At 39.6% G+C, this 25,293-nt stretch overlaps 1 protein-coding gene across 7 annotated transcripts in view; it reads left to right on the plus strand.

Annotated features, from left to right (window-relative positions):
* The window catches only part of CHD7 (chromodomain helicase DNA binding protein 7), a 133,477-nt gene that overhangs the window by 64,902 nt on the left and 43,282 nt on the right, over nucleotides 1-25,293 (plus strand). For 6 of the 7 annotated variants that reach the window (XM_064706139.1, XM_064706138.1, XM_064706144.1 and 3 more), the window contains 4 exons: nucleotides 8,398-8,819; nucleotides 17,974-18,112; nucleotides 21,434-21,571; nucleotides 22,646-22,711. In XM_064706139.1, the coding sequence (XP_064562209.1) occupies nucleotides 8,398-8,819; nucleotides 17,974-18,112; nucleotides 21,434-21,571; nucleotides 22,646-22,711 (765 nt within the window). The remainder of the gene's footprint in view (nucleotides 1-8,397; nucleotides 8,820-17,973; nucleotides 18,113-21,433; nucleotides 21,572-22,645; nucleotides 22,712-25,293) is intronic. The other variant, XM_064706142.1, reaches the window with a different exon arrangement.

Raw genomic sequence — 25,293 nt, forward strand, 5'->3', positions numbered from 1 at the left:
TGAAAATGGTTCTCTGGGCAACTTTAGTCTTCTGTAGAAAAAGCAAAGTTTTAGAGGGCATTTGCTGCTACTGTGGGCAGGCCCTAAGTGCTTAGTATATCAAGTCAGCCAGGACTGTTGTGTTGCATTTTCTTTTTCTGGGTAGGAAATAGGATGTTTAGTGGAACTCATAGTTGGTACCAGAGCATCATGAACTATGGTGATAACAATACAATGTGATGTAGGAACAGGTTACCCTTCAGAGAGGATGAATCTCCATGCATTTGACATTCGGTAGCTGAATGGAGAGAATTCTGCTGTGGAGGGAGGAGGCTGCATGTACAGGGCAGTACAATTTTGTCTCTCCCCTCAGGACCTTGAATTCCAAAGCATGGCTGTGCCCAAGAGAAGAAGGGTGTTTGCATTTGTCTGTTCTGAAGGAACTGCTTTGCCTCTATAGTGAAGCAAAGGGGCTGTGGGGAACATGGGTGCAAGCCCAAGAGCAGCAGTTCAGCCTGTATATAGGCTAAAATGTTTGGGTAGTCTTTTGTAATGCTAATTTATTTAATAATCTCAGTTTCATTATTACTGTTTTGGTTGAGTATGTGCAGATGTTTCTTCCCCTATATTCCCCCTTTACTGGAGAAGCTGAAGTATTTTACTATATTCTCTGGAGACTCTTTCATCCTGACACATTCTTACTTTACTGTGTGACTTCCCTATCTTGCCTGATGATGAGCAGCCTTGTCTTAGAGAGGTTGGAAAAGACTGATGGTAAATCTCCTGGATATTCTCTAATCCAAGGAATTCTCTAGTAAGCACTAGGTATCTTGATAGCTGTGCCTGGGAATAACTTCACAGACATAACTTCACAAAGAGAATACACACATTTTGAAATACAAATGTCACATGGCAGAATCAAAGAACCATTAAAGTTGGAAAAGACCTTTAAGATCCTCAAGTCTGACAGTCAGCAACTTCTGTGGTAAAACATGTTGGCATGTCCTGGCGTGTCTTCTGCTCGATAATGGAGCACACGCAAAGTGAAGTTTCCTTTTACTGTGGCCATGCGCAGAGGGCAGGCTTGAGGTGGACAGGCTGTCAACATGAGCAATAAGCTTTCAGTAGAATTCAGTACCTAATTGTCCCACCCTTTCTATGTGTCTCTGCAGCTAGAACTAGTAAAAACTTGTCAAAATCATGAGTCCTCAACCAGTCTACAAAGTGATGATGGAGAGCAGAGAGTCAGGCTGCTGTTGTGTAATACTCAGGACCTGCCCAGCTTGCATTAGGGGTAACCTTATACTGCAAAGTCAGTCTACATTGCAAAGTAATCTCTGGCAAAAAAAGTATTAATATAACATTTGTCTTGTTGACCATCACATCACCAGTTACATACAATCCTTGTGGTAGCTGTTGCAATGTCTTACATATAAAGCCAATTTGGAGCATGCGTGCTTCATTACTGTAGGGGTGGCAGTTGTCTGAGATTGCCTGGTCAACACTGATTCTGATCAATTCTGATCAATGGACAGCAACTTAGGACATCTCTTATGGGACAAGTTAGTTGTTTCTTGAGCTGTGAACAAACTGGCAGCACTCATTGCACTGGCTGATATTCCACAGCTTAGTAATAGGTCTCACTTTTTCTGTGAGCACAAAGCACTACATATAATTGATTTTATAATGAATTTAGAATTATAATGGGATGTTTGCTTTTTGAATGGCTACATTAATATCATTCATCTTTTTTAATCTGTGTTTCTTCACAGAGTACATGACCAGTAAATAAATAATTCTATTACTGTAACAGTGCTGAGACTCAATTAAGAAACTCTGTATTTTGCATAGCATGTTTTTATTACTCCAAATAGTGTAATTGGGTGATATTTTCAGGTCCACCAAATCAGAAATTATGGCAGTTTTACAGTGGTAGCAGAGGGCACTAACATTGGTTTTAATCACTTCCACTCAACTGTTAGGATGCTGTTGACATCAGATTTATATATTTTTTTGATCCAGAGTTTTTTAAAAAATTCCGAATCAGCAAGTTATAACTTGTTTGTAGTTGCACTGTTTTTAACAGGTTCCCAGGAGCAGTAACAGAATGGGATGACTTAGAATAGTCTTAGATTATTCTGTTTTCTTTTAAGACTTGATAAAGAAAGGTATTGCAGCAGCACTTTACTAAAACATTGACTTTTTTTATGCACAGTAGTTTTGTGTTTCTAGAAAGGTAATACTAGAACTTCTGTTTTCTATACACTTTCATCTGTGTTCTGAAGAAGTATGTCAAGAAATTTAGATTGCTTTCAAGCGTATTTGCAAAATAGACTTTCACTCTCCTGTGGTGAGATGTCTTTCCCTTTATTTCAGAGATCACTGAAAGTGCTTGTTGGTTTATAAATCCCGGTTGTCACTTTGGAACTACAATTTTCTTAGGGTTTCTGAATTACTGAGATACCAGTTGTTTCTAAGTAGAATCATTTTCTCAAAAATATTTTAATATTAAGTATTTTCATATAGTACAGTAAAAGAAACTTACACATCTTCAAAGTAGTAGTTTCACAGAAAAGGGAAGGGATCATCATTCACAAGAAAGGAGAAGAAACTGATCAGTAAAACATATTTTCAAAACAAGGTGTGAATGTAGTCTTGAGGATGTTGCAGAACTTCACCTAGTATAGACAAAATACTGTACAGCTTTTGCTGAATGTAGGTACTAGCATTTGGCTGGAGTGTTGGTGGTGGTGTTGATTTTACTGATATGTGAGCTCTGCATACGGACAATGTCAGGAAAGTATTTATGAAGGTCTAGAAAGGGTGACACATGTTTCACACTGAGGTGGCACTAAGAGAGTCCTAATTCTGAAAGTATTCGTGAGACAAGTTGAAAATTGTAGGGACAAAGCAATGTATAGAGACATGACTCAGAAACTTTCCAAATTAGTCAAGATGAGTAGTTCATTCTAAATAATCCAGAGGGAGGATGAATCCTGTCATTAACCTTTGAAAGGAAGAATCCCAGAGCAATTTGGTTATGTGATGGCTTTTAACACCTTTTGGGCTGTCCCATCAGGAAGGATGCAAATTCAAAATGAATGATCTCTGTGGCATTAGGTAGAACTGCTGCTGGAAGCATGCTGTAGTGTGTGTTCTATTTTCAAAGAATTTGCACACGTTGTTTTTTAAACTTCCCCAAAGTGAAGGTGGTAATTGAACAACAGGCTTGCAGTTGAGAATATTCTGCAATGATTTACCCAAACTAAAATTATCCTTGTATGGAGATCATACCACAGTGGTTCATATTATGAAGTCAGTGGGGACTGACTGAGCACTTGCTTTACTGTTAGACAACTTAGTAAATCAACATTTAAGAAAATTTAAATGAAATGTTGTTGTTGTAGATCTTTATTTAAATATGGAAAAGACCATGGAATCTGGAAATAATACCTACAAGGGAAATTAAAATGTAGTCCTGGTAAAAAGTTGGGGTTTTTAAAAGCTGTTTCTTGTTTGGTGCTGATGTTTAAATTTCACCAAGTTAGCTGAGTCACATCACATACTTTGCTGCTCTTGCTTCATACTTTGTAAAGCTCAGTGTTGGCTCAAGTTGCTGCTGTTAGGGAAGTGACACTCAGCTGCTTTCAGTACAGTTGATTGTGGTTCAGTCCCTGTTCAAGCAACAGAAAGGCTCTCCTCCTTAACCTCCCTCCCTGCCACTCGCCCTCATTGGATTAGTCCTACATCTTGTCCATCTTGCTACTTCACCTAACAGGCCTGGTTTGAGACAGCTCTTACACTCTAAAAATGCAAGCAGCTGTGAAACACAGGCACATTGGTTTTAATTTTTCAAGTCTTGGTGATACCTATTTGGAAGCTCAAAAATAGGTTTGAATTCCAGAAATTTTGCAGTCTAGAATTAGACAATTCTATTTCTCTAATACTGTTTTCATTTTTAATTTCCTTGGGTATTTTTGACTGTTACTGGCAATGCTGTATAGTATAGCCTGTTGTGCCACAAATTGTTTTAACACTTTGGAGTTCTTGAAGAATCTCTGTTTTTCTCTAATAAGCTGCAATCTTTAGGAGTGTCCTGCATTGTGATATTGCATGTTAATAATATTGATTAACTGTCAAGCAGTGGGAACTGATGAGAAAATGTCCATTGTAAAATTAAATGGAATTACTGAAGGCTGTGCCATGCTGCTGGTTAGGGAGGTGACTAGCCCCAGTAGTCGCTGGTAGGAGTATTAATGTGAGCTCCAGGTTTTTTCACATGATTAAAACAGGCCATCTGTTCTTTGTTAAATGTTTACAAAAACAGCTTTTCTCTAAAAGATTTAAAGAGATGTGGGTCTAGTAAACACACCAATATTTTTGAGCACCTTTTTCACCTTATTTCAAATAATACCAAAAATAATTCTGCCGCAATATCAAATAGGATGAATAGCTATTTGTGTTTAATCTCCACTGGTTTCTTTCCCATGGAAGATTAAATTCTGTACTAACATACTAAATTATGGCTTTGTTACTACTAAAAGCAGCAGGAGAAGCAATTTCTGTGAAGTATGCAGATAATTTTTTTCAATCTTTTGATAAAAAATTTGTAATATACATATTTTTTAAAATTCTATAAATGGAAAATGGGGTTCTTTCATTAGAAATCGTGACCCTGTAACTAGAGCTAATCCTTTCTAGATTTAAAGAAGTAGAACTATTTGAAATAATTCCCTGTGGTAGGCTTAATCTAATATTTATAGTGAATTCCTGTTGTTCGTCCTTTTCTCCCTTCTTAAGAAAGAGCAGACAACTGGTTTGGAGTAAGAAAATGCATCTTTCAAGCTGCTTCCAGTCTCTTCTCAGTAGATTTGTGCTGCTTCTACACAGCTTCACACTAGGGAGCAATGTGGGGTTGTCAGTTAGGGATAAACGGTTTTAGCATATTGCAGACGTACAGCCACAGACTTCCTAGAAAAATAAAAGTATTCACAGCTCTTTCTTTGAAAGAGTGCTATAATTTAGAAAATCATGTGTAAGTGGATTACAAAATGTGCCAAACTGCAAGGGGAGTGGCACGTGGCAAAAGTAATATATTTTCAAGTAATAGCAAATACAGCCTACAAAGCCTAATTAGGGCAGAATTGTCTTTTTGTAGCTGCAATTTCAGCAATGTAGCTGTAGTTCCAGAGATTCTGAATTATATGAACCAAAACCATAGTATTATTATGCTTGGTAATGCACATAACTTGATCCTTTAAATTAAAGGCAGTAAGTTTGGAGTATTTTTAGTATTTGTTTTGGGCATAATGTTTTAGTCTAATGTATAGTTGTTCTAGAGCCTGAGGATGACTCTTGTGGATAAGGTTTCTGAAAATTAAGAATCTGAAATTTCACAGGGTACTACAGTGTGGCAGCAATTGCTGCCATTCTCAGGGCCTTGCATTCTGCCTAGACCTTACATTAAAACTGGAACTGTCAAGTCATGAAGAGCTGACACTGCTATTGTGGAGATTGGAAAGATTTGCTTGTGACTCTGCTGAAAGTTGTTGTTCAGACTTAAACAAACAAAAACAACCCACAAGTCTTACAAAGGCAGCAAGGATTTTGTTTTGAATATCGAAACATTTATAAAATATAATATTTATTCAATGATGGTCATACCACTAGTGAAGTTGCAATGTTGAAAATTTTGTAAAATTAAATGTAGATGGCATTATTGGATTTCTTGTGGTTTTTAATATTCGTTGGCTTGGCTGTTTTGTATGCATAAGAGGAAGAAAAATAAAACTAGTGATTCTGACCTGTTCTAGAATGTTGTGACTTATACATAAAGCTTCTAGGTAATTGTAAAAGTCTCTCTTAATAAGGCAAACTAATAAAGTAGTGTCAAATTCAAGGTACTTGCTCAATACAAAATCTACAAATAATGGAAAGAAAACCCTGGAGTTCTTGTATATTATATATAGCAGGTGAGCAGTATTTTAAAACAGGATTGAGTATGGTAGGGGACAGATCAGCGAAAAAATTGGTGAAACTTGCACTTGGAATTTCTGCAAAATGTAGGATGCATGAGATACAAAATAGCAGGTAATGCAGAAATATATTGACTGTCTTTCAAAAACAGAGGTTAAAAGTACTGCTCTGAAAACTCAGGGATAAGAAGTATTTACAGATGATCTCAGTAATATTCCTGTATTTTCCTACCTAGAAATTATGGTTAGTGCAAGCACATAACAGTCTGAGGTACAGAGAAGACAGTTTTATTCTGTGTCATATAACAAATCTGAGACGCTTAATTCAGTCAACCAAATTCACAACCAATCAGAACATTTTAAAGGATCTCCATTTTATGTAATGCATAATTGGACTGCAGAACTCATTGTTACCACTGACTTTGTGGGGTAGTGTTTTCTACACAGATACTCAGTTTTTGTGAGCTTTCCAGCACAGAGCTGTACATGCCAGTGGTGACTGCAGATCTCTAGAACAGGTGTTGGCTGATTCTTCACGATGCCTATAGCATGGGGTGGTCTTGAAGTGGGGCTGATGGATGCAGTGCTAATGCAGTGAGTGCATGGGGCTTTTATTACAGCTGGATTTCCATTGCAACTTAGACCCTGTTGCTCTAAAAAAGATCTTAATAAACATGTGGAGGACAGAAACATGCAGAAGTCACCCTTGGAAGTCCTTGGTTAAGCCAGGAGATGCAGACTATCAGTCTGTCACTCAGGCCTTCTCTCTTGTTCTGTCTCTTCCATGAAGAACTGTAGTGTGTAGCATATATCATTCAGACCTCTCAGACAGCAGAAAAAATTCCTGTCTTACCTTCCTGACAACCTTGCTCTTTTTGCTTCTGAGTATTTAAGTGTGCTCAGTGCACAGTGGGTTTATGTTACTGTGAAGAAATGGCAGAAGTAGTTGGGACTGCACTGGTTCTGTTTGTTTACATTCAGGAAATTGTATTAATATATTTAGGAATATACACATGTATTCACTTTCTCATGTAATATTGTCAAGAATTTTGTTTCCTTAATCTTAAGTGCATTTTTATTTAGATCTAGATGGCTGAAGTTGATTATCAGTATATGCCCATCAGTTCTCCTCATGCTTAGGGAATGGTTTTGTAGTCATTCATTTGCGTGCTTGCCGCTTCTTGGTAAGTGCCATTGGAAAAAAAAGTGGAGAAAAGGAATAGCAAAGAGCATTGCAGGTACACTGGCACTGCTTTTCATAGAAGTAAAATTCTTATTTGTTATTAACTTTTCTTCTCCACAGTTCAGCAGATCAAATATCTCAAATGGCTGTCCTTTTATACCATGATTAATCCAGCTAAGGTCATCCTGACTTAATTTTTAGGGAACAGAAAAGGAGAAACAGAAACAGAGAGAGAAAGAGAGTGGGTAAAATGATCTGACCATATATGTAGGTGCAAGAAAGGCATCAGTAGAGTGTCATGCTGTTACTTTTCTTCTAGAAAAGCACTGTCGTCCTGCATTTATAACCATGGGCAGGCAGGGAGAAGCAGGTCAGAACTTTGGCAAGCTGCAAAGTCATGGTGGAGCTTAGATATCTTTTGACTGCAAACTCATGGATCTTTGTGTAGAACAGAACCATTGAAGTGAAAATAGTTGTCAATATATCCAAAATTTTTTAGTTTAGGTATTTAACATTTGTGTAATTATACATAGGTTTTCCTGTAGTTTGTAAGTTTGGTGTAAACCTGATATGCTATCGAGACTTTGAAATAGGCTGTTTATGCAGGCTTATAAGCACTTACTGTAGTTTTCTGTCCAGTCTGGAGCAGGAACAAATCTGTTTTGAGTGCAAGCTGGAAGCAGTGGATCTTTGATATAAAATGTAACCTTTTTCAAGTGGCTTAATCCTTCACTTGCTGATCAAAATACCTCCTGTCACAGATGTACCAATGTAAATTGCCTTAACTAATTTTTTGTCAATATAGCTTGTGAATACACTTTTATTCTCCTTCAAATGTCTAGAAACAAAGTTTAACAATTTTCTCTCCAAAGGACAAAATTCTAGTGCAGCTTAATAATTTTTAATAAGTTAATCATTTTACTAACAACTATTTTGAAATGTCTGAAATAACAATTGCTTTTATTTTGTATTGATGTGTTGTAGACTAAATATTTTCTGTATTTCCACTTTATACAAGCTTTAGAATGCTTTAACCCTTGATATATCAAGAATCTCTGATCATTTTGCTACTGTCCTGACTGCAAAAAGCATTTTTCTTTACTGTACTACTGCACAGTGTGTCAGATATGCTGACCCTTGTTAATAGGTTAATCTTATGCTTAATATTTTCTCCCTCTGTTACCTCATGCTCTGAAAGAGCAAAGTTTTCAAAATCAAAGTTGCAGATCTCCAATTTTTATTTCTCTTTATCTCTCTCAGCATTCTCCGTCGGAACCCTTTTTAGAGAAACCAGTGCCGGATATGACTCAGGTTAGTGGACCGAATACCCAGCTAGTGAAAAGCGATGATTATCTGCCATCAATTGAGCCGCAGCCACAGCAAAAGAAAAAGAAAAAGAAAAACAATCACATTGCTGCAGAAGGTCCCAGTAAAGGTTTTGGTAAGGAAGACTTTCCTGGGGGACTTGACAGCCAGAATCTAAGCAGAAACTCAGTGGATTGCTCCCAAGAAGACAAGAAGAAAAAGAAAAAGCCCAAGGCAAAAAAAGAACCGAAGGATCCTAAAGAACCCAAGGAAAAGAAGGAACCCAAGACCCCCAAAGTCCCTAAGACCCCTAAAGAGCCAAAGGAAAAGAAAGCAAAAAATACCACGCCAAAACCCAAGACCAGCAAAAAGGCTAGGTAAGTCAGGAAACTTGTATTTGCAATAAGAGATAAACAGTGTGTTTGTGGGATTTCTAGAGCATCTGTGCTAAATGGCGTGGGTGGAGAGGAAATCTTGTTTTGTCGTTTGCCTTATACCATCTACAACATCATGTTTTTGAGAAGCTTGGGCACATTTCTCTTGTTTGACTTTCCTGTTTATGGCTTCACAGTTATTTTAAGCAAGCTGGAAAGGCAGAAGGTTAGTTTTTCCTTTCAAGGCAGAAAAGTTTTTGGATTTCAAAAGTAACTCTTGTTAGATTTCAAAAGTAACTCTCCTCTAATGCTCATCTGTCTTTGTGTGTGGTTTTTGTGTTGAGACATTAAACAGCTTCAGTATTAATGTAGGGTTTCAGAGATGAAGGCTGAGAGTAAAATGGTTTGATGATGTTTTTCCCTACATAAAGAAATTAGGTACTTCACATTGTTGTATGCTGTACAACCCTTACAGATGCTGTTTTATACTAACACAACTCATGGGCTCTTAATCTCTGCTATTTAAAAGGCATTTTTTATATGGATATTGATGTGTCCTCACCTTAGGGATGATATTAATTTTCCTGTTTCACATAAAAACAATTTTCCTAGCAGAAAATCTTTGTAGTTAGACCAGATGGTTCAACCATGTTTCTTAAATGGGTTTTTTAACTTGCCATTCAGCATCGTGTACCTTTATCAGGATAGGCTTAAAACGTTCCAGAATAGTAGAAGAAAGCATAAACTGTCATTACACATGAGTAAATATGTCATAGGTAATAACATAGATTCTTTCCTTGTCCCTCAAGTCCCTAAAGACTGTGGTTATAAATGCCTACTTGGAAGAAAACTGAGACCACAAAGACATTAAAGCTCAATATTTTTTTTTCATTTGTACCTAGAATTTCTTACAACTGTTCTGAATTTGTTCCAAACATCTGAATCTGTTTTTCAAGATGTGGCTAGAGTTATAAAATATAACTTCCAGATGGAAGCACAGCCAGACTTGGTTAATCCAAATCAGTTTTCAAAATCCATTTGTATTAGGGTTTAAAAATTGCACTTAATGAATCAGCTTTGCATATATTCTACAAGACTATTTATTGGTTAGGTTTGATACAGCTCTATAGCTAAATGAGGATGGACAGTAAGATGTTATTGCTTTAGCAAGACAGAAAAGTTTCTGTACTAGCAGAGATGATATTTCCTGAAGAATTGATGAACACTGGCTTGTAAAATCAAGTGTTGTTGTGTACAGGTTCTATTAACTGATCAGTAAAGTACAGTTGGTCAGCCTATCCCTATTGCAGCATTTACTTTGGCTGTGTACCAGACTGTCCTAAGGATTGGGTTTACATACACAGCACCAATTCGCAGTTTAGAAAATCTCAGAAGTTATATATCATCCAATATGTCTTTTTGAAATGAAAGTACTATATCAGCTAAAATAGCCTTTTCATAGAATCACAAAATGGTTGGGGTTGAAAGGGGCCCCTGGAGATCATGTAGTTCAACGGCCTTGCTACAGCAGGTTCACCTATAGCAGGTTGCATGGGGTCCATCCAGGACCAGATTTTTAGTATCTCCAGGGAAGGAAACTCCACAGACCCTGTGGGTAGCTGTGGGTAGCCTGTTCCAGTGCTCTGTCACCCTCAGTGTAAAGGGTTTTTTTTTAGACAGATGGAACTTCCTGTGTTTCAGTTTGTACCCACTGTCCCACGTCCTGTCAGTGAGCACCTCTGAGCAGCGTCTGGCCCTGCTGTTTCCACACCCATCCTTAAGATACTTGTATGCATTGCTAAGATTTCTTCCCAGTCATCTCCAGGCTGAACAGGTGAAACTTCCTCAGACTTTCCTCTGAAGACAGCTACTCGAGTTCCCTAGCCTCACAGGTTCAAAGGCTGACCAGGCTGCGTCATAAATGTTACTGAGCATTTCCCAGAATTTTGCTGCCAAAAAGTAAAGCCCGTTTACTGCAGGCCTTCTCAATTGACTACATTGAAGCCTTGTTTGATAAACCATGGTTATAAGGAGTCTCCTCAAAACTCAAAAACACCCTGATGGTCTGGACATCAGAGCTCAGAGCTGGTCTGTCCTGTCCACTCCATCCTAATACTTCTACGCACATCTTCTCTAAAACTTGGGACATGCAGTGCAGATTAAAGGAGCAGTGTTTCCTCTGAAGGAACGAAACACTGCTTGTTTAATTGTGTTTGTAGGCGAGTCTTTATCTGCTTTCCCATGCAATGACTCTTGTCCTTTGCTGGCTAGGTGACTTACTGTATTCTAGTAAGTACTAAGCCCTGTTATTTTACCTGTGAGAGAAACACATTTGGAGCAGCAGCAAGAGCATTGGGTGTTCCTTGTGCTTACTCAGGGGTGTGGAGAAAGGCCTACTTTTGCCATAATGGGCTTGTGTCTCTTGTTACCAAATGCTCTGCTGAAAACAAGGTTGTTCTCATTTTGTGGTCTTGTCAGCTTCAATATTAAGCTTCTTTGAAGAACCCAGAGACTGTGTGGGGATCCCATGCTGCCAAAGAATTTTAAATCAGTGAAAGAAACTTGCTTACTTTGGCAACATCAAAGACTGGGGAACATGTCCAGTGACAGATCACTGAATCAAGTTTTTAAAATAAATAATCAGTCCAAATCATATAAGTCACAGTATTTCAGCAGCACTAACTCCAGAAAGGAAATATTACAGTAGCTTAGGTGAGTGAGATTAATGCTTGTTAATACAGATTATGGATGATTAGGTAGAAGTAAAATATTTTTATAAAGTTAGTGTCTGGCATGTCTTTACTGCTACTGCTTACAGTGCTCATTATTTTGCTTCTAAGCATTGAAAGGAATTGTGTGGTTTAGAAATCTAAAAATGCTGTGTGTAACTAATGGTCCTCATTCCTGAGTAAGATGATCAGCTTCAATAGAAGAGTTCTGCAATCGTGTAAAATTAAGGTAAATAAGGTTAGGTATTTATTGAAGAGCAGTATTTTTTGGATAGAGCAGCATAACTAGTCCTTAATAGTTAAGTTTGACACAGGCTGTATAATAGCATACACATGGATGAAAAAATCTGATGTTTAATTATCTTAACCATTTTGTAATTTAATATAGCTCATAACCCTGTTATTTTAGTTCAAATTCCAACTAAAATGATAATCCTTTTATGTAACAAATAAAAACAAAACCCCAGAAACTCTATCCTTCACATCTCTGTTATCTTTGGTGCAAGTTGCAACAAAATGAGCAGCCTGCCTCACTGAAATGCACCTTCATGTGAGGGACAAGTCAGATTGGAAAATAGAAGAAACTGATTAGTTTAATGGGGGTTTGAATTGTGTCATGGGATCTCAAAAAGAAAGAAAATGCCCAAATTTTCTGCTATTATGTTAAACTGCATAGTGAAAGAAAGATCACACATTTATATTTCACTATTAACTTTTAATGGATATTTGCCTAATCCTTCCAATACTGAAGGACAAATACAGCGGTGGCTAAAAAAAATAACACTGGCAAAACAAATCTCTTGTGGACCAAACTAGTCAAGTTTGACAGCAAACTAGGGGATCACAAGTGAAGGGTTTTCATTAAATTGAGTGGGTACTGAGTATTATGTGGACTCTAAACTTTATGAAGCCAGCTTCAGGCACATGCAAAGCAGGCAGATTTTTCCAAAATTAGAGGAAAGGGAAAGGCAAGTAATCGTACTGAATTGCAAAGTCATGGCTCAGATGTCTGTTCCTCCTGTGCCTGTCCCTGGAGGAGATGAGGACCACCTGTTTGAGAAGATCACACTGCAGCACAGCTGATCTCTCTCCTGCTGCTTCCTATGAAACCCTAGAGACTGGCCACCGAGTATGGTGGCAGGAGCAGGAACTATTTGCAAGGGCCAAATGGCAGCTATTTGCAGGAGCTCTTGCCTTGTCCCATCTCCTCAAAGCAGTGGGCTGTGCTTTCCAGGGCTGCTCGTAGCTGCTTCCTTCCCTCCCTGTGGCAGGGAAAGCTTCATCTTCCTCACACACTGAGCAGCAGTCTGGGACACAGTGTAGGGCGAGTGGGTTGTTGCTTACAAGGGGAGTGGTAACCATGAGCATAATTAAGGTTTTTAGAGGGAGGTGGGGAAGAGCTTTTTTGGCACATGGTTTGGCTGTTTGTTGTATCGGAAAGGGGATGGCTCCTGGCCACGGAAGTGGGAAGAGGCTGCTGTGTGGGGGAGCGGTGCGGACAGCAGGACACAGCACCCTGGGGAGCTGTAGGGCAGGAAGAGAGGTCCCGAGGCAGTGGTGGTAGTTTCCACTCCCAAGGTCAGATCATCCTGAGCGAGGCAGGAAGGGGCTGCCTTTGGGAGAGAACAGGAAATCGTGCGAGATTTCCATGCATGAGTCCGCTGAGGCTGTTCCTGTTCACACCTGTCCTCATCTCCCTTTTGAACCAGCCCAGCTGCCTGATATTTACCTTTGCTTGTGCTGCAGGGCAGGCCTTGTAGGCTTCACTATTATCAAAGCCTCTTAGTAATTTGGCTGACTTTTCAGGCTGGAAAAAACCTTGTTGTGTATTGTTTTTCCTACTTTTGTGATATGTAAAAACTGATTTTAAAAGAAGCTTTGATTACATTAGGAGCTTTAAAAAAAAATTGTTTTCCCTGGGTAAGGCAGTGAAGTAGAAGTCTCACATCTCTGACATTTTGAGAAGGTGGGATTGTTTTTCAGTGTTTTTATGCTCCACAGTGAATGTGTAAAGCTAGGATGCAATAGTGATTCTGTTACAGGACAATGTTCCTAAATGGTAAAACAAAAATCAGTGATGCATCTGACTTCCTTTAGGTCATAGAATTATAGGAATAACATCATCCAAGTCATGATAGTTGTCATGTCAGAAATCATACTAATAAACAGATCTATCAGTTACTCAGATCAGGTGAAGTAGTTACACAGGGTAAACATACGGGCTAATTCCCCCCCTTAATCCTGCAAAGCATGTCATGATTTTGGGGTAATTTTTGAGTCAGATAGTTTGCCCTTGTAAGTTTCTGGAGTTTCACCTAGCTCTCTTGGGAGCTGCTGAGATGATACAAAACACTTTGTTGGAGTTTGGATATCTTTCTCAAATTGTAAATCTAGCTCTCATTTTAGTTGTCCTACTTAACTGTTTTCCTTTTCAGCCTCTTTTTCTTTGCGTTGTTTGCTTGTTTGACCTTCTGCAGGTTGTCTTTGTACTGATCCTCTCTGGTCAGTGTGGTGTGCAGTCCTCAGGGGTAAGCAGATGAAACCAGAAAGGGATGTTGGACAGTGAGATTGTAAAACATCTAATCTGAAATGTGTGTATTTATATCACTTGAATTGAGGGATGAGTTTAACTGATAGTTTTTAAATACTTCAAAGTTTTGTATGTGGCAAATACAGCTCTAGTTTGTCCTAGATTTATGGTTCTTGTTTTGAGAGTGGATGCTTACTTTGTCACTAGTGGGCCTTGGCTAAATTTTGCATTCATGCATGTATAAAAGCAAATATGAGAGATAGTTGTTTTAACGTGTATGTTACAGTTTACCTTCCTTGTTGCCAGACTTGGAAAGTACAAATCATGTGCACCCAGTGTTGAACACTGACAGGGAGTCTTAATGTTAGTCTCAGAACAATCTCTGAGTACTTGCCTGCTCTTCATTTTGAAGGGTAATTCTGTTCCAGGCTAATGCTGAGTGTGATCTGCTGGAAAGTGCAAAGGCTGAGTTAAAAGTGGGTACATTTAATTGTCAGGAGCAAATCACACTGGCTCCGTGGGAAGGTGAGGAACATTGCTGGCAATGCAAGGAAGCTGATGCTTTCACTGGCCAGATGAAGCTCCTGCATGTGTGATGCACTGGGAAGCAGTGTGTCCCTGCGTTTAGAGGGGTGGTGCTGTTCTATTTCTACTTCATTTTTTTTTTCTTCCTTTCCCTTTCCTTCAAAGAAGTTGTAGCTGTGCATTTAAAAAGAGCAGTTCTGGTGCTGAATTTAGAATTTAAAATTCCCGGTGGAGCTGCACACGGGCTTTGTTCTCCGCAAGCTGGTCGCTCTTTCACGTGTGTGTTTATCAGTGGTCTGGAAAGGGAAGTGACTTGAAACTTTGTCCCAATCGCTTCGACCGCGTCTCCGTTGCCGAGGGTGCCTGTGTACGCCGAGGCGCAGGGCTCGGGGATAGATACAGGTCATGGCTCGGACAGAGCAAGCTCTCCCGGAGGCCAGGCCGGAACCCGTGTCGGGACGGCCCTGCCCGCAGCGCCGGGCCCTTTGTCTGCGCCCGGCCGGCCGGCAGCGCAGCGCGGTCGGTGGCTCGGCGGGCCCTCGTTAGCGCTGCCCGGCCTTTCAGCAGGCTGGTGTTTTATCCCGCCTAGCCCCACGCTATTCTTCCCGGCTTTAAGCCTGTTATTCACAGGCGGCCGTGCACCGGGGGCACGGCACGACGGCTGAGCTTTAATTGCGCGCCCCGCTCCGATTTACGGGGGTCAGGGGGGAAAAGCGCCGGGCTGCCAGCGCGCTTCACCTGGCGGCCACCGTCACCTTCCATTTAAACAAGTTGGAGAAACGCGCAAAGCGGCGTTCTATGTTTGTTTTGCTTTGTGGCTGTTTGGCGTTCGGTTTCGAGCGGCGTTTTTGGAAGCGGTTCGGCGGTGATTTGCTGGCGGCCGGTGTGTGTGCGGCGGGGGTTCCCGTGCCGCGGCCGCGCAGGTGCCGGGAGCGGGCGGGCGCTGATTGAGGGAAGCAGATGGCAGCGCTCGGTGGCCGCCGGCCAGCGGAGCAGGTGCTGGTCACGTGGCCGCGGGTTGCCGGGGCGACGCCAGCGCTCTCGGCGTGCGGATGAAAAGGCGAAGGGGGCCCCGCTTCAGCTGCGGCTTTTTGTGCCATTGGTGGCAGCCAGAGCGGAAACAAGCGCCGGCGGGGAGGGAGGGGAGCCCGCCGGGCACCGAGCGACGGAGGGAGGCAGGGAGGGAGGGACGCGCCCTGCCCGGCCCCGCCGCCTCTCGGGGCTCGCCCTCTGCCCGCGCTCCTCCCGCCGTGCCAAACTCTGCCCCCGCTGTGCCCGCGCTCTTTGCGCCGGGTCCAACTCTTCCCCCCACAGCCCCTTTCATTTTTAATTCTTTTTTTAATTGTCACAGTTTAAGGCAGGCTTTTTTTTGAGTTTTGTCGAGTCCTATTAATTTCACAGGATTGTTAGGGTTGGAAGGCACCTCTGGAGGTCATCTTATCCAAGCCCCCTGCCAGGTCAGGGTTACCTAGAGCAGGTGACACAGGAAGGTGTCCAGGTGGGTTTTGAATGTCTCCAGAGAGAGAGACTCCACAACCTTCCTGGGCAGCCTGTTCAGTGCTCTGCCACCCTCAGTGTAAGGAAGTCCTTCCTCATGTTGAGGCGGAACTTCTGTTTTTGTTTCTGGCCATTGCTCCTTGTCTTGTCACTGTGCACCACTGAAGAGAGTCTGGTGCCATCCTCTTGATACCTGCTGTTGAGATGCTTATATGCATTAATGAATCACAGAATTCTTAGGAATGGAAGTGTCCTCTGTAGATCATCTAGTCTCAGTCTTCTCTTTAAATAGGCCCAGCTCCCACAGTCTCTCCTCTTAAGAGAGATGCTCCAGACCCCTAATCATCACTGTGCCCCTCTTCTGTAGGATACTCTTCTGTATCCTATTCACTAGCTCCTTGTCTTTGTTTCACTGAGGAGTCCAGAACTGGACACAGTACTCCAGATATAGCCTCAGTAGGGCTAAGTAGAGACAATTTTGCAATAATACAAATCCATGTTCAAAACTTACAGGTTTTTCATGTGTAATTTTTTTAAATTTTTTTTTTTTAAACTTGGAAATCAGTGCTAGTTTACTCATAGGCTGCAAGGAGAAAATAACACTGTAGCCAAGTTGACAAAGTCCTGAAGAGACATGTGACTGTATTGGAAAAGTTTAAATTACAGATCCAAAATACATTGTTGGTGGGCTAATGTACTGATCAAAATGAACAAACTTAAAGCTGTTGTTTAAATGAGAAATTACAAATATGAGGATCATGAAGAAAAAACAAACCTGGGCAGTTTCCCTGGTATGAAAGTAAAGTGATGAGAATGTAGAAACCATATAAAAGTGTCTTATATAGTGCTTGGTGACCTGTGCTTGCCATGTGGCAGGTACCAGCACACAGCTCTGCTCTGCTGTCAGCCATCTCAGCAGCTTCCCTTAGCAAGCCCCTCACGCTGGGAATAGGCTGCTGGGAGCTGACCACAAAAAACTAGTAAAAACCTGCCTCAGACTCAAAGGCTAGATGTGCTTTAAAATACTACCTTCTACCATCGATTTTTGTTGCCATTTAAAAATTTCCCCCCTGCCATGCGGCAGATCATTTCAGTTTGTGATTTGGTGACAGTGTATTTAAAGCTGTATTTTGATGGTGTATTTAAAGCTGTATTTTGATGCATATATCTTCACCCATTTCCAAGCCAATGAGGGCAATTGGAGACAGTCCCAGCTCTTCAGGTGATGAATGTTTTCATGGGGGAGGAAGGGCAGGGACTACACTCAAAACATCATTGTCAGTGGATATAGCTTTCTGGTATTGTGTAGATGCTGAGATGCTAGGATGGTGTTTTTTCCCCCTGTACAAGCTGTAGTTACATGTATTGAAGCTGTATGGGTGCCCTCAGCACTGACACTAAAGTGCATTTCCTGCTTGGAAATAGCAGGGATTGTAGAAGAAGATGAATTCAGTCCTTTGTTTTGGTAATGCTTGCTCTGATTCTGCTTACCTGGGCTGCACAGGTAATACAAGACAAGCACATGCATAATCCTTTTTCTCTTCTCATGTGTCAGGTTGTCCAAACACTGCTTTCAGAAAGTGCAGGTTCTGAAGAGAGCAACTCTTCCTTTCCCATCTCATTTTTAGTTTCTTGTTGGTACACATCGAGTGTCGCTGTCTAAGGTCTTGAAGGAAAGAAGCGAGGTGTCTGTTCTTAAGGCTTGTGTAGTGATGGCCCATGCATCACTGATTTTGCAGTTACTTTGAAATACTTAAGAAAGGCAGTTGAAAATAATGAAGTCACTCAAAACAAACATCTCATGGATCAATTGTTTTTTAAGCACCTCTTGCTTATGTTTTTCTGCAAATAGTGATTAAAAATACCTCTGTTTCAGTAGCAAGAAGCAAGATTCAGAAGCCAATGCTGCGAAGAAAAAGGTTAACAAGGGAAAGGAAGGTTCTGAAAACTCAGATTTGGAAAAAACTCCACCACCATCACCTCATCCCGAAGATGAAGATGATCCAGGGGTTCAGGTAATGCTATAGTTGAAGTTCATTGTAGGCTTTGACAACTTAGAAGCATAAAACAATAGTTCTTGTGGTTTTTGTTACAGAGATACAGGTATTTGGATAATTTCTGTATTGTTTACAAAGAAGGTGAGAAATTAAAATCACCGTGGTGAATATTTTACAAAAACAAGTATTTTTCATCATAATTTTGCTTTACAGTCTTGTTGCTTGCAGATATGTTAAAGTGCTGCTGAGTTTTCACACATTCTCTTTGATTGCAGTTATGGTGCTGAATGTTCTGTTCTCTAGACTTAATGTACTATTACAAGGCCTTGCTTATAAGCTTGGTGATTATTCTTGCATTGGCTTTGCAAACCTTCTGAAACCACAAATGAGACATGACAGGGCAGAGTGTTGGAAACATGCATGTCAAGCACTTGTAGCTACACTGCTTTAGTGGATAAGAGGCTTTTTCTGCAAGGTTCACATTGATTAATTTCTCTTGACCACTGCACACCTATCACCTTCTGTCCAACCTTTGTTTCATGTAAGCAGATCTGGAAATAAGAGTTGCACAAGTTTTGTGTGCTCTGTCATTTGGCATGTTAAGAAGTGGACAGCTCCTGGCTTGCTTCTGCTGGCAGTGTTTAGAGTGGGCACTGAAAATAAGAATCCCCTCATGAAGAGGTAGAGGCAAATTGTGGTGGGGAAAGTGTGAGACTCCTGTGTAGTCATACCAGTGTACATGAAATCCACTGCATTTGTCCTTTGCACATCAGGTTGTGGGTGGATTGCTTTTGGTTATGAGAGATATTCAGACCAATGATCAATTGGGGATGGTCAGAATAGCCTGGTGAAGGCTTTGGCAAACAGTTGTCCTACAAAAACATGGTTTATGCCCTTCCTCCCACTATTTTCAAGAAGAATATAGTAAATAATGAAATGTGAGCAATCTAGTATATTCTAGTTAAAAACAAAAGAAGCAGTATGAGAGCGTGTTCTTCCTGACTCCTTCAGACTGTGTATTCTGAATAAGAGAAGTTGAGTTAAACCATGAAGATATTAAAGTGTTTGAAGAATTGAGTTTTCTGTTCTGTGCTGCTAATCTCTGCCAGCCTGATTGAAGACACTGGCAAAAGATGAAGAAACTTGAGGGCTTCAGAGGGGTTTTTTGGGTTAGTTTGTAGGTGATTATATTCCATTTACAGTTCAATATTTCTGCATGGTTTGCTTGTTTTCAGTTTAATGGAACAAAAACTTATGTTTTGTCAAACACAATTGGGTGATAAACCTGATATTTGATTTTTTTTATTTTTAATTTTTTTGTAAATAGAAGTGCTAGGGCACTTGCATCACTTTTTAATTAAATGTAGCAAAGTATTTCAGGAAATTTTCTGTTTTCTTAGTACTATCTTGCACGTGCATGCTATAATGCACTTCTTTGCATGAACTTAGGAAAGGGTTCCAACCATGTTTGCTGGGACAGCTACAGTTAATAAACTTTTTACATATTTCTCAACTGAGATTGATGTTACTCAGTTGTCCAAGACACAGTTGCATTCTTAGTGTTAAATCCTTAGCCTTCTGTGGAGATATTATGTAGTAATGCACAGTGATGCATTGTTTTGTTTAAAGAGCAGAAATACTTGTGTGTTATGCAGGTTTTTTATATTCCATGATCAAACCTATTACTCACCTTCCTACCTGTAGATCAGTTAATGAGTTAATCTGGTGCAGGTAAATACATGCACAGTTTCTGTCAACAGCGCATAACAATTGCAAAACCACATTGAATGTAAGAGGAAACAGGAAGTTCATCAAGTCGAAAAAATATCAAATAAAGGCTACCATTATGCTTCAGGTATTCTTTCTGTTAGGGAAATGGAAGAAGAGATTTTTGGCACCATAAATAATGGTAAGACTTACCTACAGAGTCAGAAGAAAATTGGTATTTTCCCATCAGTGATCATGTAAATCAAGATGCAAATTTTTCAAGTGTTACTATTTTGAAGTATAAAAATATTGTTTTCTGGAAACCCCCATAAGTTACTGCATTAAAGGTAGAAGTCACGTCACCATTGTTTAAAAGGGTGATGTAAGCTTAACCTTTGCTCAAAATTTTCATTTTCAGTTAAATAAATAATTTCTATTTTTGTGAAGTGCACCAAGTATTTATGCTTTAAAAAGAATGATTAGTTATCTAAAAGTAAGTATTTGACTTTGTCTATGTATATTGAGAGACTCAGGTGTGTAAGTCTGTTAAACCAGCTACATAAGTATGTGCATGTATCAGTGAAGATGTGCAGTGGCGGAGAAAGATGTGTAAATAAGTAGTGTTAAATATATAAATATGTAGTGTATCAAGTCATTAAGAGGGTTTTTTTTTAAACATTTGATAGGCAACATAATTTTAATGTACACATTGCTCCATTAAGATATTTGAAGCTCAGTTGACAGTTTTCTTCAGCAACATATCCTTACAGCTTTTCAAATATATAACTTGATGCAGACTGTCTGGGAAGTTGAATTTTATTGTTGTAAAAGCAATACCCAACACTGAACATCAAGTTGCAAATTCTGTCAAATGCATGTTTCTGTATTTTACAGGTTGTTTTGTGTAATATTGCTAAAGCTTTATCTCATCCTTGTGGTGAGGGTATGGGAGCACAGAAATCGTGTTTTCAATTTGGGGTGGTTCAAGTTTTCCATTCTCCTCTGTTAGTTTGGGGTCTTTTCCCATGCTGTGCTGCAGGATGCTTTTCTGAACAGTGCTGGGTCAGTGAAGTGAGGAAATCGTATTTCATTGTGTTTCCCCTACAAGATAATCCCTGTACACTGGGTGGATGGGGAGAGGAAGAAAGTGTGTTGTCACTGCTTAGCAACACAGTGGGCCATGCTGTGGAAAGGTGGTGTTTGGCTCCTGCATTGGCCATCTGTCAAAGTTTGTTACAGATGTGAATGGAGAGGTGTAGCTTCTTGGGTTTTAATTGCTTTCTGAGATAGGCTTCCTAATTTTTTAAGGATGTTTTAGTAATGTTAAAAAAAGTGAAAAAATGCCCTCCCACTTTCCAACTTGAAACAAACATAAAGTCAATTTTTATTTGTGGTTGATTTTTTGTTTCATTTTAGGTTTCTGTTGTTTTTTGCTTACAGAATTTAAAAACAGCTAACAGGCAGGAGTTCAGAATGGTAGTGTCCTGGGTCCACTCTTTCTGCCAGGGTGTTGTAGAAATTATAGCATTTCCTGCACACTAATGTATTTGAGACACACAGAGAAGTTTTCTTGGTTATTCTGCTTCTCATCAACTTTGTTTCTCATGAAAAATATGAATTCTTTCTGTTCAGAAACGACGCTCCAGCAGGCAGGTGAAGAGGAAGCGTTATACTGAAGACCTGGAGTTCAAGATTTCAGATGAGGAGGCTGATGATGCTGATGCTGCTGGAAGAGACTCTCCTTCAAATACTTCTCAGTCAGAGCAACAGGTCAGATTTGAATAGGCTGGAAAGGTGGCCATAACTGCAGCATTCAGAGATCAAATATGGGCCCTTTTCTTGAATGGTATTCATATGTGATTGATAGAATGTGCCAGAAGGCATTGGTTTTTACATTCATAAAGAATATATCAACTCATGGCTTTGTTTGCAAGCTGATGATATACAGCTTGAAAGTTCAAGCTAAGTTCTTTGAAATTAGTGGTCCCTAGCTAAAGGAAACCAAAACTGTACTGCTAGAAATCTAGAATGTACTTCTGTGAATTCAGTGGTCTGGCTTCTGTGACTTTAATAAACCACTCAAGCTTGTCCCCTGCTGCTAGGCACCATAAGAACTCCTTTATGAAATTACTGCCTTGTAGTACCCAGCAGGGTACACTTTATTCTCTGTGCAATGTAAATGATGGATAAAATAGTTTGAATAAGATGAGGGGTAATACTGTAGGAATGACTGTTGTAACAATCTCATTGTTTTGTAGTGCTTTTTCAAAGAACTACTTCATTTAACTGATGACCTATTGGAGAATATATCCATGTTCTTTGGTATTTCATTTGGCAATTTGTTAAGCCTTGTGAAATATTGTATGTGATCTCCATTGTTAATTGTGTCTTCTCAGAAGGACAGTTGGGATGGTTTGCCTCCCGTTGCAATAGTGAATTAATGTAATAGAGAATTGCAGGCAGTTTTGAGAGTGATCGTGTCGACACCTGCACTGCCAGCTAGAGCGTCTGAACATCATCTGCTGTTTAGACTGTATGGTGCTGAAAGCATTTTAGGACAGGGAAACTGCTCATGTTGTTATATCTGTTTATCTGTGCACATCAGCCTTCTTAACTGAGGGAGCTGGAGTTGCACTAGGTCTTAAAAATGGGCTTAAACAAGTATCCTTCAGTCGTTTATTATGGTATAAAATCTCTTTGAACTCTCAAAGTTCTCATGCTAGGGGGAAAATGTCCTCTTGGTATTAAGCTTCTGTTACAAAAATTATTTTAGAGTTTTTGTAACAAATGAAGTCTTTAACAAAGATGCACTCCTGTAACTCTTGTATGCTGTTTATGATGTAGGAATCTGCTGATGCTGAAGGTCCTATTGTGGAGAAAATCATGAGTAGCCGTTTAGTCAAGAAAAAGGTAAAACATTTTCCTTCCCCTCATACTTTAAATAGGCTAAGCATATTTCTTCTGAAGCCCTTACTCAATTCTTCAAATGCCTTGGATATTCCCAATTAAAAAACTGTTCTGTTGAACAGAGGAGGTTCCCTGAAAGTGTATTCAGATGGTATGCAACATGTTTTTCAGTAGACATACACAAAACAGATTGTTTAATCTTTTACTTGTGTCTTGCTTTTTTTGGATAAAAAATTTGAGTTTTGCAAATATACATGCTTGAATGAAATCTGTGGTGCTCTTCACTTCAGAGTGATATTCCATAGGAGTTTGAGGAATGAGAGAACTAAAAAATCCTTGCCCATAATTTTTGCATCTTTTGATGGCAGTTGTGCTTAGCAGCTGCAAAAATTTACATGTGAGCAAGTATGATGCATACACAGGTGATGAATATTTTCCTTGTCACTATGCTAAGATGGTGAAAGAAACACTCAAGTTCAGTGTGGCTCCCTTATAATTCTGCCCTGCCTCCTAGTTAAGTTCTTATTTTGCTTACAGATTTTTCTAATGTGCTTCTCAACTTGATTGACCTTCGCACTTCCAAAGTGTTAGACCTCTGAGAAGGAAGTAGAAAAGAATTTATTCCAAAATGGGCATGATTATATTTATAGACTCTTTTGTGTAGCTAATTCTCTGACTTAGTTGGGCAGAAAACTGTCTGACTTAGACTTATACAGCATCATGTTGATCTTTGCTAAACAGCAATTCATCTTTACCTCAGTGTTAATTTTCAAATTGGAGAAAGGAAATTTGCCTTTATTAATGGATTTCTTTTTTTCACTGTTCTGGTGGTTTGGGGTTTGTGTTTGGATTTTTCTTTGGTTTTCTTGGGCAAGATAGGGTGTGTGTGTTCAATTTTATTACTACTGTCCTAACATAATTAACAATTCTGTAAACCTACATTCATTTTAATGTCACGAGTTCCTGTGATTCAGTCTGTCCTGTTTATGCATCTTCCAGCATAAGCTTCTAAGGCTTTTTAGAGTGTTTTTTCTCTTCATTTTTTTAAGTCTAGAACTGTGTTTTGTGTTTCAAATCATAGGCTTATTTTTCAGATAAACTTCAGGCAATATAAAGTGAGTATTTACTTGTCCTGATGGTCTGCTAGGCAGGAGAGGAGGATGTGGTCCTTTCATAAATGTCTTTACAGGGGAAGCTGTTTTTCACCAATTATTCTTCCCTTCTTCCTCTCTCCTGCAAACAAAGGTGTGATTACTCATGGGGAGTGTGTATTTTGCTGCAGTTTGTGGGAAGTAGTTGGTCTGCTGCCTACATGTCTTTGATTGCAAGCTCTGCTGGAGGCAAGCTCTATTTTGAGCTTTTTCTTTAATGTTTTTTATGGATTGTATTTGCAGGTTTGAGGGGTGTCTCTTCTTTCCCTGCTCTTCTCCAAATTTCAAAAAAAAATGGATTTCAGGATGTTAATATTTAACATCTGAAGTATCCAACTGTGCTTTTATTAAAGGTCTTTTACACTCTTACTAACGTCATCAAAACCCTGGTTGTTAGATTACTAATCAAAGTAAAATTGCTGCGATCAGGACCAGTGCATAAAACAAACACGAGGAGAGGCTTCACTAGGAAACCTTTCAGTGGATTAGGTTGTAACAAAGATGTTGCATTCAAGTAAAGGACATTAGATAATGAGTATGCTTTTGGAGCAGTATTCTTATCATAAAATCATGCTGGTTTTCTGAGAAATAGCCTTAGTCTAGCTCTGGAGTTACCAGATAGGATGCAGCACTCTACTTGCAGCCATTTTTGAGACGTACAGAGTAAAAGGTAGAGCTGAGTTCCTGTTTGAAGTAAAAAAGATGGTGTTTTTCAGTTATTCCTAATGTGGAATGTTGAATTCCCTTGAATACTCCTTCTTCTTGCGGAAGGCATGAAGTGTGTGTATCACTCTCTTTCCAAACCTGATGAGTTTGAATGTTGAAATTTTTCATTCAGTCCCCTTTGAATTCCTGCTTCTTAACTTTGAAAATGAATAGCTAGAACTGATTATGCTATCCAGCAGAAATAGCACATATTTTGGAAATACAGGGAGTTTGTAGAAAGAACCCTGTACTTGCATGTTAAACATGTGAATGTTGCTTTTTGCCTCCTAGTACATGTGAGAATTAAAACTAATTGAAATGTATATGATACCTATATCTCTTCCTCAAATCAGTTTACAATTTTGGGCTGTGTATCAATTGAGGTGGTTGGGTTTTGTGTGTTGCTTTACATCTGTTATTAATGAGTTCTATCTGCTGTTTTTCTGGTAGTTGATAGTAGTGGTTGTTTGGGGTATTTCGTGGTTTGTTTTTTCTTAGGGTTGGTTGGTTGGTTGGGGTTTTTTGCCTTTTTCCCCTTTTTTTTTGTCTCTACACCTGAGTGGCTTATACAACTAATTTTTGCCTTAGCAGTGTTCCTCTATCACTTCTGTGGCAATGGCATGCAAGATTATGTGCTTTTAAGTATTTGCTTGAATGAAGGGGTCATTTGTTTCTTCAATTATCTGCGAAGACTGTGAATCAGATCCTGGCCACACCTGGAAATGATAA

The sequence above is a fragment of the Zonotrichia leucophrys genome, chromosome 2 (assembly GCF_028769735.1).
Source record: "Zonotrichia leucophrys gambelii isolate GWCS_2022_RI chromosome 2, RI_Zleu_2.0, whole genome shotgun sequence".
NCBI classification, from domain to species: domain Eukaryota; kingdom Metazoa; phylum Chordata; class Aves; order Passeriformes; family Passerellidae; genus Zonotrichia; species Zonotrichia leucophrys.